General features: G+C 43.2%; 1 protein-coding gene across 1 annotated transcript in view; it reads left to right on the forward strand.

Annotated features, from left to right (window-relative positions):
* Window positions 1-17053, forward strand: part of LRRC36 (leucine rich repeat containing 36) — a 39645-nt gene that overhangs the window by 9564 nt on the left and 13028 nt on the right. The window contains exons 4-8 of the mRNA XM_077831480.1: window positions 1027-1126; window positions 4382-4473; window positions 5133-5278; window positions 6377-6428; window positions 10835-11302. Coding sequence (XP_077687606.1) covers window positions 1027-1126; window positions 4382-4473; window positions 5133-5278; window positions 6377-6428; window positions 10835-11302 — 858 coding nt within the window. The remainder of the gene's footprint in view (window positions 1-1026; window positions 1127-4381; window positions 4474-5132; window positions 5279-6376; window positions 6429-10834; window positions 11303-17053) is intronic.

Consider the following 17053-nt stretch of genomic DNA (forward strand, 5'->3'; position numbering starts at 1 on the left):
GGCTTGACTACCTGGTGAAGTGATCCACTCTACGGGGTTGTGATTTCTAAAGCGCGCTAATGTGTTGTGCATCAACTGATCTGTGTAGATGATGCAGATGCACACTAAAAGTTCCAGAATGCATCTTAACGTAATACTATTTCAGACAGCGCTACGTTAAAGTGCCCCAGCAGGGTTTGTGCCGCTCAATTAATGCAGTACGTGTTAGTGCGCTTTAGAAATCACACCTCCGTAGAGTGCATTACCGCACCACGTAGACAAATCTTTAGTGCCACACATGAGTGAGTGAAGCTCCAGCTATGTGGACACAGCAACTGGAGTGTTACTTTGCCGTGTGGCTCCTTTTACTCGAGCTAGGCCAGCTTGGCAGAGCTATCGTAAGTGTAGATAGCACACGTTAGTGTAATGTCTGAAAATTACAGCCTGAAAAGTGAAAGTTTAAGAAAGGCATAAGCAGTTGAAAGGGGGAGGGGGGATAGAGTGGAGTTGTTTGTGTAATCTTCATTTAAACAGGTGCTACCACTCCCTCAAACAAAAAAAATTCAATGCGTTCATCTTATGTTTCTTGGTGACACTAAATGCACACATTTGGGCAATGGGTGATAAAGCAATTTATCAGAATCTTAGAAATTAATTCCCTTCTGATTTTGAATTAACTTGCTAATAAAGTGATACGCTGAGTTTTCATATGGAAATACTTTTGTAATAATATTAGCAGCTGCACTGTGAGCGTATCCCATACATTCCAAATGGGGTTACGTATATCTTTTTCTTTGGTTAGGTTAATATGTTGTCAGTTTTCTAATCATTAATGGAATTTCACCTGGTGTGGGAAAGGCTTTAATTGTTAATATTTTACTTCCCCAAGTTGTGGTTATGCAGTATACAGGCTGTTGCTGTGGCAGTTAAGAGAGTCTGTTTTTGCTTACACTTGTGATAACATACGTCGGGGCTACACTGTAACGCTAGTGTGCTTATACGCAAAAGGAAATCTAGAAATGTTCAACTAATCTTTCCTCTTTTTAGATGACAGAATAGTGAGGGAGAGTGAAAGAAAATCTGCCATGCTGCATTTTGGCCTAAAGAGAAAAGAGGATTGTTTATTTTCTGAAAAAGAAAGCGTAAGGTAAGAAAGTTTGTTTTGTGTTTAATTGATAGTGCCCTACATAGTGATTTGATGTTCCTTTGCCAGGTAGACAAAGTCCCTGGAAATAAATATAACAAACCCTCTGCCATCAGGAATCTATGGGTATGTCTACCCAGGGATAAAAATCCGACGGCTGGCTTGGGTCAGCTGACTTAGGCTCGTGGGGCTTTGGCTTCGGGGCTGAAAAATTGCTGTACAGACATTTGGGCTTAGGCTGGAGCCTGAGCTCTAGGACTCTGCGAGGGTGGAGAATCCCAGAGCTCGGGCTCCCCTGAGCCCGAATGTCTACGCAGCAATTTTTAGCACCATGAGCCCGAGTCAGCTGACCCTGGCCAGCCACAGCTGTGCTGAGGGTCTTTTATCCCTGTGTAGACATACCCTATGAGTCTCTGGGCCAAATTCAGCTTTGGGTAAGGAGATGCCACTCAACTGACTTCAGTTTGGCCCTGATGGTAAATAGTTACTATCCTTTGGAATTATCTCCTGTAGAAATCAAGGGCTGTAAAAAATGATTGGTACTTTACTGTTCTGCCTAAAATCTGTTCAACTCTGATTATCTAAAAAATGACTAAGCACTACAACGGAAGGGAATATTATGGAACACACCTTAGCTATATCACTGGGAAATCTGTCTTTCTTTGCTTTGTGTCAATTTGCTAATTCATAGGGTTTTGTATTATTCAACTCAAGTTTTCTCTAAATTGTTTCAGTTCTTTACAGCACCATAAGTTGTACCTGTATTTACAAAATATATTGCTTTGGGTTATGCTACCAAAGGCAACATGCAACATGATTAACTGGCACACAGAAGTATATAATTTCTCTGAATATAAAAGGCAAGCTTTTGAAAAGAGCCCAGATTCCTTTTAGGTGCCTAACTCAAGTGGCAAGATTTTCTACCTTTGAAAATCTGGCTGCTTCAGCTGGGTGCCTAAACAGGACCTGAGCTCTTTTAAAAATTGGGCCAGAAGTGTTTTGCAATGTCTTATTAACACCAGACATGCAAGTGCTTGTCATGTATAAAGTAACTCTGTCTGTAGCCCAACTTCCCTAAAGGACCCAAATACAACAGTGGTAGGGATTTCCTTTTTCCACTCAACATACAGCATCAGTCATAGTACTTCTCTCTCCTTGCTTCACCAAAGTAACAATCAACAATATTTTAAATGCTGCAAAGGGCTCTGTTCCAGATTGGCATACACAAGTCTTGAAAATCTGTTTACATACCAGTAACTCTTTACAAACATTTTAACAAAATGTGATCGCATTTACATAGCTGAAACAGTATAGAGAGAGGGTAAAGTGCCTGAACCCTGAGATATATTCAGCATATTTTTCTGCCCTGTCTCTGACTAAACCCATTGTGATCCCCATCCCATGAGGTTCTCAGTGCCTCCTGAACAGTGATGATTGTTCCCCAACTCCCATTGTCTTCAGGGGAAAATTAGGGATCTCAGCCACTTCCAGGACTGACCATTTTACCATTGTCTTCAAAGGAAGCAAGATTAGACCATCCGATCTGAATCCATTTTAAGTTAATGTAAGGGCTTGTATACATGACCATTTAGTTCACAGCAAGCTGGAATATGAATCTACCCCATGCTAACCTGCCACACACTAACTTTCCATATGGACCCTGCTGATGCACACTGAGGGCTTGTCTATGTGGTGCTTTAAAGTGCACTAGCTGGGGTGTGAATTCTAGTGTGCACCATAGTGTCGCACGTTAACTGGCCATGTGGACCCTGATGGCACTCACTAAAAGTTGCCTAGTGCATGATGATATCATCCCATTTCGAACAGTCCTACATCCGTGTGCACTTAGGGAATGTGTAGTGCCTGCCAGGAGGGTCCATGCAGCCAGTTAGTATGCAATATGCTTGTATGTGCTAGAATTTATACCCCAGCTGGTGTACACTAGTGCACTTTGTAGACAAGCATTAATAGTTCCTTAGTGCACTTTGACTGAGTCCCGTTGCAAAGCAGGATAGATGAAAGCACACTAAGGAACTGTTTGTGGACCCTGCTGATGCACACTAACAGTTCCTTAGTGTGCTTTGATCTACCCCACTTTGAAACGGGACTGGATCAAAGCACTCTAAGAAATAGTTAGTGTGCGGAGATAGATTTACACCTCAAATTGCCATAAGCTAAATGTTTGAGTAGAACAGCCCTAAGAAAATTGTCACTCTTCTATGCTGGGATAGACAGTGGTTTACTTTGCAGCAAAGCCCGTTGCCAACTGTGTCCACATATCTATTCAGGGGACACCATCATAGGGCCTAATCACATCAGCCACACTATCAGAGGCTCGTTCACCTGCACATCTACCAATGTGATATATGCCATCATGTGCCAGCAATGCCCCTCTGCCATGTACATTGGTCAAACTGGACACTCTCTACGTACAAGAATAAATGGACACAAATCAGACGTCAAGAATTATAACATTCAAAAACCAGTCAGAGAACACTTCAATCTCCCTGGTCACTCAATTACAGACCTAAAAGTCGCAATATTACAACAAAAAAACTTCAAAAACAGACTCCAATGAGAGACTGCTGAATTGGAATTAATTTGCAAACTGGAAACCATTAAATTAGGCTTGAATAAAGACTGGGAGTGGATGGGACATTACACAAAGTAAAACTGTTTCCCCATGTTTATTTTTCCCCCCTACTGTTCCTCACGTTCTTGTCAACTGCTGGAAATGGCCCATCTTGATTATCACTACAAAAGGTTGTTTTTTTTTTCTCTCCTGCTGATAACAGCTCACCGTAACTGATCACTCTCATTATAGTGTGCATGGTAACACCCATTGTTTCATGTTTTCTGTGTATATAAAATTGTCCTACTATATTTTCCACCGCATGCATCTGATGAAGTGGGCTGTAGCCCACAAAACCTTATGCTCAAATAAATTTGTTAGTCTCTAAGGCGCCACAAGTACTCCTGTTCTTTGTGGTAGAAGAGAAAGTGGTAGATCAGAAACTTCTGGTATCTATGGCATGCCCTTTAAACCAGTCATATTTTTCTTGTCTGTACTTGCATCCAGAGGGTGGGGGTATTTGTTATAAAATGTAACTGGTAAGAAATGACATTTTGAGGAAGTAAAGGAGTGTAAACAGGGTACTAAAATTCTATTACATTTGGGTACAGTTGCAGGGCTTGATTCTGCCACTCTTACTCATATTACTCCACATCTAACCCTGGTAAATCTCTTTTCTGTTGCAGCTGTAGGGAGAATACAGTGAAGAACTATGCAGTAGATAAAGGGACTTCTTCAGTATCTAGTTTAGATATTGATAGTAGCAGAAATCAAACTGGTAAGTTGCTTCTTACCAATTAATGTAGCAAATACAAAGATGTATAGTAGGCCTGTATACAAGGTTGGAAATATGCAGGTATTGAAAATACAGGAGGAAGCGTAGCCTCATGTTTTGTTCTAACTAATTTTAGAAATCACTCAATAATTAGCATCTCTTTAAAAGGAAAAAGTTCAAGCTACTGACTACAGTCCATGTACCAAAACTAAAGTGCACTGCCTTTGAGATTTGGCTGTGTAGATCCACACTCTGGGCTTTGTGCATCCCCCATGCTGCTAGGTTGGAATCTGCTGTAAAGGAGTGATTGTTGGGGTCCTGGGGGTGTCCCATTGTGAGCCCAAATATGAGGCTGAAAGGTATTAAAAAAGAATGCACTCCCAACCTTTTCATTTCCTTTTTGGTCACGGGCTGCTCTGGGCTTCAAGGACCTTTGGCCCCCTTTTTGAGCTCTCTTACTCTTTAATAATCATCCTGCAAGGCCCAGACATTAGTGAGTGCACAATGTGCACGGTGCATGTTTTTTAGGGAGAGGTTTTGAAAATTGCAAATGATCAGGTAGTTCTTTCTGAGAATCAACGCTTCTCCCATAATAAAGCAACCGCTTTCTAGTTACCTCTGCAATGTTGAGTCATGGCTTCTAATTATTTTCTGTTTAACAGAGTCAAGCCAAATGCAGTTAACTCATAAACTTCTGTTAAAATGCCAAGCAAAGGATTCCTCAATAAACACTTCATCTGCTTCTGCAGTACAGGCCAGCAGCACAGCCAGAGAGAATAAACAATGCAGCAACACACTGGGAACACAAGTAAGACACTCTTGAGTTGTTGTTTAAGCACTAACAGTATGCTTGCACATTGCCTGCTTTTCTTTTAAGTGACTTGTATCTATTTTTGGTGATGCTTTAATTTTTTTTCTCCTTCCTTCCTTAGCAGTTGTATGTAATATGAGTGTAGATTGGCTGGATAGCATAGTTTAGTTTAGCTTTTTTCTTTTACTTTAACATCATTTAAAAGGCACATTAAGTTCAGTGCAAAAATCTTTATGAATAGAACCTTAAGATTGGGAATTGAAATGCACAATAGTCAAGAAATTCATAACTATGGATCCTACAGCTACAATAAGTTGCCCACATATTAGGCCAGCTCAGTTGTCCCAGAACTGCAGTTGGTACACATGGGGGCAGCATAGATAGCTTGATCCCAGGGCACACTGAATGGCTTGCTCTAACGTGGTAATAACAGCCCCAAATTGACGGTGTGGCACATGCTCTAGCCATGCCGTTAGCTCTCCCCATATGCTCCATATTGGCAGGAGCGGACAGTGTACCTCCACACTGGCTTGCCACCACCACCTGGGGACTCCCATCCACAAGGGGAAACTTCATTTTCCATCCTCTTTGGGCTACTTGAGCTGAGGCTATACTCTGATTCATTGTACCTACAACTATCAGCTTAAAATCATAAATGGGTATATAGACTACTTCAGACATGCAGCGTGACCTAGTTCCCCTGGGTGTGGGAATCTTTACTTTTGATTGTCCTGATGTTTGTGTTTAATTCTTAACCTTAATGCAGACTTCTAATGAAGCAGACGTACTGTGGGTTTGAATTCTTGGTGCTAGTGACTTCATGTTTGAAAAGCTTCTTTTAAATTTGTGTTCAAGCCTGCACTCTTGTGTTCTGCACCTAATTTGTTATCAGTGTTGCCATCTGTAGCCATAGAAAGTCTCTCTGTCTTGTAGCCTGGACAGGATGGGCACAGCTGCAATCCTTTCACTCAGGGAGCACAAGGGCTAGACAAGCCCATGGCTTCACATTTTCAAATTTTCTTTTAATAAGTGGATGACTCGGACCCTTTTGTGTCAGTACGAAGTGCATGATTTGATGTTTCAAATATTTTTCAGCTGGAAGAAGTGGCAGGAAAACAGTTGCTGAATCACAGTCATCTGGAAGATGGTAAATCTTTCAATCTTCAATTTTCTTTCAACAATGGGACTTTTAATTCTTTCCTATACCAATAATAATCCTGTAATTCTTTTTCAAATTCATCCTGCTGCACTACTGAATCTAATATTAACATTGGAACAATTTACCTCTGCTTGTGGTGGATTCTCTATCATAGGCAAATTTTAAATCCAGATTGGGTGCTTTTCTAAAAGATCTGCTCTTGTACAAACAGGAATGAATTCCAGGAAATCCTATGGCCTGTGCTATACAGGATATCAGACTAGATGATCACAGTGGTCCCTTATGGCCTTGGAATCTCTGAATCTATTAAGTGACTGTTCCAGTCGAAGTGGTGCTCTGAGTATAGTTGTCATGTATGTCCTGTACACGATAGGCCGAAGGGCTGCTACAAACAGGTCAGGATTTTGTACCAGGTGTGGACTGGCCAGAGCTTCCTGCTCAGTGATACACACGTAGGTTCACTGTAGTCTCCTCTCCTGTTCTATCCGGTATGGCCGAGGTTAGCTTAAATAAGGTATATTACAATTTGTTAGTCTCTAAGCCCTGGTCTACACTAGGACTTTAGGTCGAATTTAGCAGCGTTAAATCGATGTAAACCTGCACCCGTCCACATGATGAAGCCCTTTATTTCGACTTAAAGGGCTCTTAAAATCCATTTCCTTACTCCACCCCTGACAAGTGGATTAGCGTTTAAATCGGCCTTGCCGGGTCAAATTTGGGGTACTGTGGACGCAATTCGACAGTATTGGCCTCTGGGAGCTATCCCAGAGTGCTCCATTGTGACTGCTCTGGACAGCACTCTCAGCTCAGATACACGATTGTTTGCCACTGCTCTGACGCAGGGAGGGGCGACTGATGACACAGCTTACAGGGTTGGCTTACAGCGAGTTAAAATCAACAAAGGGGGTGGCTTTACATCAAGGAGTATTTCAGGCAGGACTTCAGGGAGGGTTCCAATAAGAAATGGTGCACCTAAGTTATTGTTCTTATTGGAACAAGGAGGTTAGTCTGGCCTCTGATTGATAGATGGCTAGATTTACCTCGCTGCACCTTCTCTGTGACTGAGTGCTGTGTGACCTAGAGGAATGAGTCCCCTAGACGGGGGGCAGAGAGAGGGGGTTGCAAATGAGTACAAAACAAATCTGGTCTATTTCTTGTTTTGATACACTCCATCTATCTTTTACATCTTTGGCTGGCAGCAGACAGTGCAGAAGGACTGCATGCCATCCACATCTCATGGCTGCTCGGCAGAAGATGGTACAATAGGACTGCTAGCCATCCTCATCTCTTGCCTGCCTGGCAGAAGATGATGCAATAGGACTGCTAGCAATCCGTATCACCTGCCTGCTCACCATAAGATGGTTCAATAGGACTGACTGCAGGACTAAAGAGAATGACCTGATCACGTCACTCCAAATTTAGTCCCTGCGCCCATGTCTGCCCAGGCGCTCCTGATCGACGTCACAGACGCGACCAGGAGCACCTCAGACATGACGATGATGGCTACCAGTCCTATTGCACCGTCTGTTGCCACAAGGCAATGGGTTGCTGCTGCTGTGTAGTAATGCAGTACCGCGTCTGCCAGCACCCAGAAGACATATGGTGACAGTGAGCTGAGCAGGCTCCATGCTTGCCGTGGTATGGCGTCTGCACAGGTAACTCAGGAAAAAAGGCGCGAAACGATTATCTGCCCTTGCTTTCACGGAGGGAGGGAGGGAATGGGGGCCTGACAATATGTACCCAGAACCACCCGCGACAATGTTTTAGCCCCATCAGGCACTGGGATCTCAACCCAGAATTCCAATGGGCAGCAGAGACTGCGGGAACTGTGGGATAGCTACCCACAGTGCAACGCTCCGGAAGTCGACTCTAGCCTCGGTACTGTGGAAGCACTCCGCCGAGTTAATGCACTTAATGCACTTAGAGCATTTTCTGTGGGGACACACACACTCGAATATATAAAACCGATTTCTAAAAAACCGACTTCTATAAATTCGACCTAATTTCGTAGTGTAGACATACCCTAAGGTGCCACAAGTACTCCTTTTCTTTTAGCACCATCTAGTGGTTGAACAGTATAATACAGTCACCTCAACTGCTAGAAGAGGGCCTCATCCTCCCTGATTGAACTAACCTCGTTATCCCTAGCCTGATTCTTGCTTGCATATTTATACATGCCTCTGGAAATTTCCACCACATGCATCCGACGAAGTGGGTATTCACCCACGAAAGCTTGTGCTCCAGTACAGCTGTTAGTCTATAAGGTGCCACTGGACTCTTTGCCGCTTTCACAGATCCAAACTAACATGGCTACCCTTCTGTTACTTCAGTATAATACAGTTAAGCATTCCATTACATCTCCTAAGGTTTACATTCCTACCATTTACAAAATGTACACTATCACCCTATCTTTAAAGTTCAGTACAGATCAATGTGTTAAGTATCTCTGAATTGGTACTCTCTCTGTTCTGGTTTTCTAATTACACTAGTAACAATATATAACAACTTGATCATCTGGCAGTCCATTAGTTGCAACGACCGGCAGAGGTCGGTTTGGAATTCTTGAATTTTCTTCTGCATCTGTCATGTGTAAATTTTGCTCGGATTGCTCTTTCTGAGGAACAAACTGTAGATGTTGATAGCTTCTGTTGAACTCTCCACTGTTGGTCTCAGTCACATATGATCAGGGCCGGATTTAGGGACAGGAGACCGAGACAGCTGTCTGGGGTGCTGGGGTTGAGGGGGCACCGGGTGCTGTTTTTGTTGTTAGCATGAATAAATACAACTTTACAGATCCTAGCCTAATGTGCAAATGTATTGTCTTATATAATGGATAAATCATGCGAGCAAATCGTGCATCAAAATAATCAAATGGGCCACAAATGCAATAAAAAATAAGGTATTCAAAAGTTTAACAAATGAGGGGGGGTGCCAAAGACGTTCCTTGCCTGGGGTGCCATTTGGTGTAGGGCCAGCCCTGCACATGATTTGAGCACTGAATTATTTTTCTTTATTACTGCTGTAGTTGGCTATCCAATTTGACACAAGCGTGGTCACCAGGTTTTAGAGAACTGCCTAGTCTACCTGAGCGTCATCTGTTGTAAAAGTTTTCATAAGCTGTTTTTGCCTTTTATCTGATTTGGCTACTCTTTGTGTCTGGCCACTTTGGAGATAGATTCTTTTCCAGAGTTGGAACAAAAAGAAAAGGAGTACTTGTGGCACCTTAGAGACTAACCAATTTATTTGAGCATAAGCTTTCGTGAGCTACAGCTCACTTCATCGGATGCATACTGTGGAAAGTACAGAAGATCTTTTTATACACACAAAGCATGAAAAAATGGCTGTTTACCACTACAAAAGGTTTTCTCTCCCCCCACCCCACTCTCCTGCTGGTAATGGCTTATCTAAAGTGATCACTCTCCTTACAATGTGTATGATGATCAAGTTGGGCCATTTCCAGCACAAATCCAGGTTTTCTCCTCCCCTCCCACCCCCCCCCACAAACCCACTCTCCTGTTGGTAATAGCTTATCTAAAGTGATCACTCTCCTTACAATGTGTATGATAATCAAGAGTTGGAACAGCAGTTCTGAGTTGTCTTCCCGTCAGGAATTGTGCTAGGCTATATCCAGCACCTCCTGCTGGTGTTGTCTCTAGCTCAGAAGAGCAAGGACTGGATTTTCCTGCTGCAGGATTTTCACAAGTGCTGCTTTGCTCTCTGCTCACAAGCACAACTGCAGAGGTTGATAGTGGTTGGTCCAGCTGGGCAGTGGCCCCTCCATCATAGGTCCCCTGCCAGCTCACCAATGTCTCCTCACTGCACAGGCTCCCAGCTCTCACACCCTTTACTTGTTGCAGCAAAAGAGTTAAAACTTCAAAACCATTAGCACTGGATCTTGCAAAGTCCACTAGAGAAGTATGTTACTCTCTTTGAATTTCCACTGTTTGAAAGTTGTTGGAGATTTTGGGGGGCAATGAACATCACAAAAAGAACATGATTGTGAATGGTGACAGGTCATCTAAATGTGAGGCTTAAGAGAAATGGTGGAAGCCCCATCATTTGAAACATTTAATACCGGAATTTTTCAAGCACTGGGGAATATGTTGTAAGGAATAATCCTGAATTGGTTCTTGTAGGAGAAGGGATAGCTGAGATCTAATGGACCTTTTCCATCTCTAATGTATGATTTCATAAGTGTGTACAACATAAGACATGTTACATTCAGGTCCCTGCTTTCTTATGATTTCTTTCTGTGGGGGCCAGTTCTTCATAGGAGGCTTACAAATGCCGGCAACTTAAGTGCGAAGTTGGAATATGAATAAAAATAACTTTAGGTGAATGTTTTGCAGTTTTCACAATTTTTAACTCCTATGTTTGTGCTTGTTTTTTGCCAGAATACAGATCCCTTCCATCACCACCACAAATGCGTTCATCCCTGCGCTCCCCAGACAAAATAAGAGCCGGACTCACAAGAGGAGGATTTCGGGTGACTTTTTCAGAAAACGATTCCTTAGACTCCTCTCTTGAGAAGGACATAATAGAAAAACCTAATATTTATTACCTTAACCAGGACATTTCTTCAACCAAGAAATTGCATTTGAGTGACACCAACAAAACGAACCCATACAAGTCACACAGAGATACTGGTCTAGATAGTTATGACCACCTCTACCTTTCCTCCACCCCTCAGAACAAGGACTTTAAGAGACTTCAAAAAGATAAGAGAAGTACAAATTTCAGAGATTACAGTGTAAGCCCTGCTAATGAAATTAAGACAACTTCACAGTCCACTAGTAGTGATCTACTGACACAGCACACTGAGATGGACAATAGCACTCGAAGCCTCTTAAAACTCAGTTCAGGTAAAGACATACTTACTTGTCTTAATGGTTTTACTTTTGAGAGGTTCAGGCCATGGCAGGGAGGATTGTATTTACTGCCATTCCTACTTTTGTGGCCACTAAATGAATTTTAGGCCCTGGCTAACCTACAAATAAAAGCCATGTTCGTTCCAGGATATGAGAGAGACAAGGAAGGTGAGGTAATCTTTTATTGGACCAGCTTTGCTGGTGGAAGATACAAGCTTTCAAACTACACAAAACTCTTCTTCGATCTGAGGAAAGAAATCAGATTGTTTGAGTTAAATACAAGTTGGGACAGATAGTTAAGCATAAGAGGTAACGTGTTGTAGGAAGTCACTGGAGATAGAGTAGGCAATAAGGGTTAGCTTGTTTATATAAAAAGAGTTTGAAGTGGGCCATTAAAGTTTAGCTAGCAGGTGTGTATTACAGGTTTTTGTAATGAGCCATGAAACCAGTGTCCCTGTTAAATCCATGGCTTTTAGTGTCTAGCAGCATGAACTTCAGTTCCCAGGCTCACCTTTTGAGGATGTTGTGTAGGTTTCCCTTGAGGATGAGTATTGAAAGATCGGGTATGGAGTGATCATTTTGTGAAAAGTGTTTGCCCAGGGGTGATATGGTGTGTTTGTCTTCTATCACTTTTCTGAGTGAGTTCATTTGAGAGCGTAGTGATTGTCTGGCTTCACCCACATAGCTGTTGGGGCATTTGATAAAACCCTGTCAGGGAGCATGATTATAACTCAGTTGTCCCCTATGCTGATTGCAAATATAGTTCCAGATAGCAGAGGAATCTCATAATCAGAGTAAAGCCTGATCTGGACAAACACAGTGAAGGGCCAATGTACATTACGAGTTGGAACCATGTTAAGAAAAAAACCAGTTTTAACCAGACTCCCTGACAATTTTATTTGTGGAGTAGACAGGACCTTGTTTTTACCTCTCTATCCACCTGTGTCATGGGCTGACTCTAGGTCTGTTGAGGGGTCCATATTTGACTAGTTGCAGAGCTCTGAACGCAAGCTCATTTAGATTGAAGCCTCTTTTAGATTCCTAATATAATAGCACAGGTGGATTTCTTTTGTTTTCTTTTTTATTAAGGCAAAATTACAATAAAATGGTAACATGCTGCATGATACGTTATTTATTCAGGAGCAGGTTAATATTCAAAGAGGCCGGCTAAAGATTCTGGCTTCTTAGCTAAGGAGCCGTCCTCCGCACTAAAAAGCGTGATCAAATTTCTAAATACCTATACTCTTTTTGGTGCTTCTCTTTTGTACTTGATGTGAAAGCTTTTTCATTACAAGGACAGTCCATGTTGTGCTGTACCACAACTCCAGTAGTGGGAGGGGTCACACCTTTCCAATAACGTGCAATACAAAGCTTACCTTCTAACAATAAACAAATACATTAATTTGATCAAAGACATAACTAGGCATTTTAGCACCTGGGGCAAGCAAGCATATTTGTGCCCCCCAGAGGTGACGCTTTGGGGAGCACATGGGGTCATGCGCCCACTCACATTTCTGCCTTCCATTTAGCACTGAGGTATTCAAACTGTGGGATGAACCCCACAATTTGAAATCATTGCATCCTTCCAGGAGCCGGTGGATTGGAAGCTGATGGGAGCTGCTCGGGCCCCAGGCTCTTCACACTGTGGGAGCAGGGGTGCTGCCCAGCCTCCCTCCCTGCCCTGCTCCCTGAGCCGGGCTGCCTCTGCACAGCCAGACACTCCCCAGGCATGGTGAGTGGCACAGCTCCGAGCTGCACCCCTGATATGCTCTTGCCCCTTCCCCAAAGGAGGCCGGCACCACTGACCTGGCTCCTCAGGAGCAGCAGCAGAGTCAGGAGCGCCAGGGCAGCGGCGAGTAAGGGCATCTGGTAGCACCTCATGGCAGCCAGGCTACGCGGGCAGGGGACGGCCCTGGGGGTGTCGCTGGCTGGTGCCGGGCTCTTTCAGGGGAGAGGCATAAGTGCTTCAGGGGTGCTGCTCGGAGCTGTGCTGACCAATCTGCCTGGGGAGCGCCTAGCCTGCTCCAGAAACCTATCTCCTGTACTGCCCAGCCCTCTCCTGGGCAGCGCAAATATATTGAATCCATTATTCCTTTAAGTGCACCAATTTGTTACCCCAAATGGAGTTTCCCAGACCCTTCAATTTAAACACACTGGATTAGCTAAAACAATAAAACAGGTTTATTAACTACAAAGAGAGGGTTTAAGTGAATACAAGTAATGAGCATAAAAGTCAGAAATGGTTACAAGAAAAATACAGATAAAAGGCTTAATAATTCCTAACTTACCAAACTATATTAGATTCAAGCAAAGTTTCTCACCACATGCTTCCAGCACATTCTAAGATTACTGACCAGACTCTCAAATCAGGGTCCCGCCCCCAGAGTCCAACACCTGCTTCCTTTGTCTCTTCAGGTGTAATTAATGTAATTGGCAGGGAGAGAGAGGGGGGTGCCTTAGGGTGTTAGTCCCTCCCGTTTATAGTTTCAGTCCCCCTCTTGAAAAACATTTCCAGCTGAGAACCAGGAGCCAAAGAGTTTGTGTGGAAGGATGATCCCTGCTGTTTTTTTCACCTGTTTGAACTTCCTTTGTCTTCCCTTCCTGCTTGATGGCTCTGTTTACTGCTTAAATGCAAATTCAGCAGAGCACATGTTCCTTTGTTTAGGACAGTCCTGTTTACCAACTTCTGTTTGGACAGTGTTGTGGGGTTTGGATCTTCTGTTAATAACACCATTCAGAGGAATCTTATAAATTCACATTCAATGGTGCCACACATTTTACCAGGAGACTACTGATCAGCAAATTGAGTGTTCAAATGGTACCTTATAAGGCCTATTTTGTACAATGCTTATTACAGTCGTGTGTAGGGTGTGAATACAAGGGTGTCTATTCTGTCACAACTGGACAATATTTCTCCCCTACCCCATGACTACAAGGCTCATCAGGAGCTGTTTAAGAGGATGACCACAGCTCTTGATATTTAAATGGAGTGAGAAGTCACACAGACTGGTGGATGTTTTAGCCCTGGCAAGTACCTGTAGAGTAGCCCTCCCATCAATGAGTCTATCCTTGAGCCCGGCAAGGTGTTATGCCAGACCCCATCTTCTCTTCCCCCTACTGTAAAGAGAGCAGAAAGGATGTACTGTGTCCCCTTGCAGGGGTTTGAGTATCTGTGTACCCATATCCCTTGAGGCTGCCTAGTTGTCTCTGCTACTAATGAGAGAGAGTGAGCACCACCAGACATCAGTGCTCAAAGGAAAAGAGACAAAAAAAATTGGGTCTATTTGGAAGAAAAAATTATTCCACAGGAAGTTTACAATTTAGGATTGCAAACCAGCAGGCTGTGCTGGGTCATTATGATTTTACCTTGTGGGAAATGTTTTAAGGGTGAAGAACAGGCTACTGGATGAGGTGAAACAGGAGTCTGCTGCAATAGTGGATGAGGGCAAATTAGTGGCCAAGATGGCTCTCCAGGTCAGTCTAGATGGGGATAACTCTGCTGCTCAGGCTATGGCCATTGATATGGAGAGGTGTTCATGGCTCCCGTCCTCCAGAGGTTCAACTCAACAGCCCATTTAAGGCCTCCCGTCTAAGGGTCCTTTGCTGTTTTCAGGCAAAACAGATGATAGGCTGTGTAGCCTAAAATATTTAAGGGCAACACTTAAGTCTCTGGGCATCTGTATGCCAGCAACAAAAACAAAGCGGTATCACCCTCAGCATCCTCACTGGTATCCAGCTTTTATGCCTTGTATCCAGGACCTGTCCAGACAGAAGAGCAGAAATTACAAGATGCATCCTCCTCCTCCCTCATCTTCTGCAGCCGCTACTTCTTCTTGGCAAGCTGGTTTTTCCAGTCAAGCTTCTTGCCACGATGGTCGAGGACTGACAACTGGTCCCCAGTATGCAATCATCTCCTACCCTGCTATTTCTCAATCGTTTATCCCACTTCCTATGAGCGTAAATGACTTTAAGCTACAAAATGTGATGCTCAAGTGGGGCTATATGTTTCTGGCCCCTATACCTATGACTGTGGCAGAGAGCCTTAAAATATGAAGCATCTCCTGTAATGTCAGTGGCTTGAGAATAAATGCTCTTCTGGTGATCTGGCAGAGTGCAGTGATCAGCAGTCACATGTGCATGGATGTGGTGGGAAGTAGTATGAGGACATGACAAGAAGACAATCATGGCTACACTGTTACCCGGGGTTCTTTCAACCCAAAGCTCTTGGTAACTTTTACTCTGTGTGAGTGGTGTCAGGGAATAAATCGGGAGACACGGCCGTCCGACCGATAGATGGTTGGCACAAACCGGACAACACCAGAGTGCTTTCACTTAAAGCTAAACTTTACTTAGTCTCAAGCACTTATGCACACGTCCGCAAGAGGTTAGTAAAACACCCCCAACCCTTGATAATTACCAAAGCTGAGTGTGGCTCTCGAGTGGCACAGCGGCAGCCCGTCTGCCGCTGGGAAACACAAGATGCATCCAGAGAGAGAGAGAGTCCAGTCCTGAACAGTCCCCCTACCTCAAACTTTTTCCCCTTATTTATACATTAGTAATAGAATGACATGTCCCTTAAAGCAAACTTGTTAAGTAAGCAGTCTCAATGGTCAAGCAAGAGTTTCCTTCTGATTATCGATTAACCAGGTGTGGGTTTTTCCAGAGTTTGCAGCCTTGAGGCCCCAATAGACATTCCTGGGGCACATCCTGCTCTTCTAAGATACATGTATCAGCAACTTCAACATAATTCTTATCAGGAAGGATGAGGGGTCAAGCTGCCCTTTCTGTGGCACCCAAAAAAAACCTCTCCCCTCCTGCCTTGGTTAAGCTAAGCCTGCTGACTTGGCTAATTTACAGCCTGCTGACTTGGCTGCTTTTAGCAATAAGCCATAGTGGTTTCAGGCACTTTACTGGTTTGCCAAAGTGTCCCCATACAACACTACCTAGCCAAGAAATGTCATATGTCTTCCATTCCTCCCAGTCTTTTATTATTTTATTCCACATTGGACAGTAATGCCCTTTATATTTCTCCACAATATATTTAAATATTTTAAAGATTCCTTTACCCGTTTAAATGTAGGTAGCTGACAACAGTTTGGTTTGACCCTTTGGGGAATAGTAATTCCTACCATTTCAGATTTTTTGTAGTTCATGTGGAAGCCCTGCTACCTGCCCACATTCCAAAGTCAATTGTTCTATAATTTTTAACAGGGTTTCTGGTGCCTGCAAAAACAAGACCTTGTCAGCACGTACAAAGCTATTTGGTGTTCTCATCCAGAAGGCATTTTGATGCCCTTTACCAGGGGACTGTTTCTCACATTTGTTGCAAATGGCTTCATTGCAAAAGCAAACAATGCGGGGGAATAACCAGCTACCTGGTCTTGTACCTTTAAACAACTTACAAGGAGGGGATAACAAAATTCTTTTGTTTCCAATTATTAATCTTTTATGTCGAGTTCCTTTACAGTGTTGTGTACATAACTAGGAATTCTTGCATTGCTTGTTTCATTTACAGCTTGTGTATACAGTGCTGCCTGTGACTGAAGGGGGTGGAGGCGAGAATTTGAAGCATAATCAATCTCCATTGACTAAACTTACTAGGACGGTTTTCTAAGGGAACATATCTATCAAATGTTTTCATGTAGATCCATCTCTCTTTTCCAAACTTAACCTCATAAGACTACCCTCCTTTCAGACAAGATGTCTGCAAAGTGATGCATCTCCCACATTTTGCCTAAAATTGAA

This window comes from Eretmochelys imbricata, chromosome 12, assembly GCF_965152235.1.
Source record: "Eretmochelys imbricata isolate rEreImb1 chromosome 12, rEreImb1.hap1, whole genome shotgun sequence".
Taxonomy (NCBI): Eukaryota; Metazoa; Chordata; order Testudines; family Cheloniidae; genus Eretmochelys; species Eretmochelys imbricata.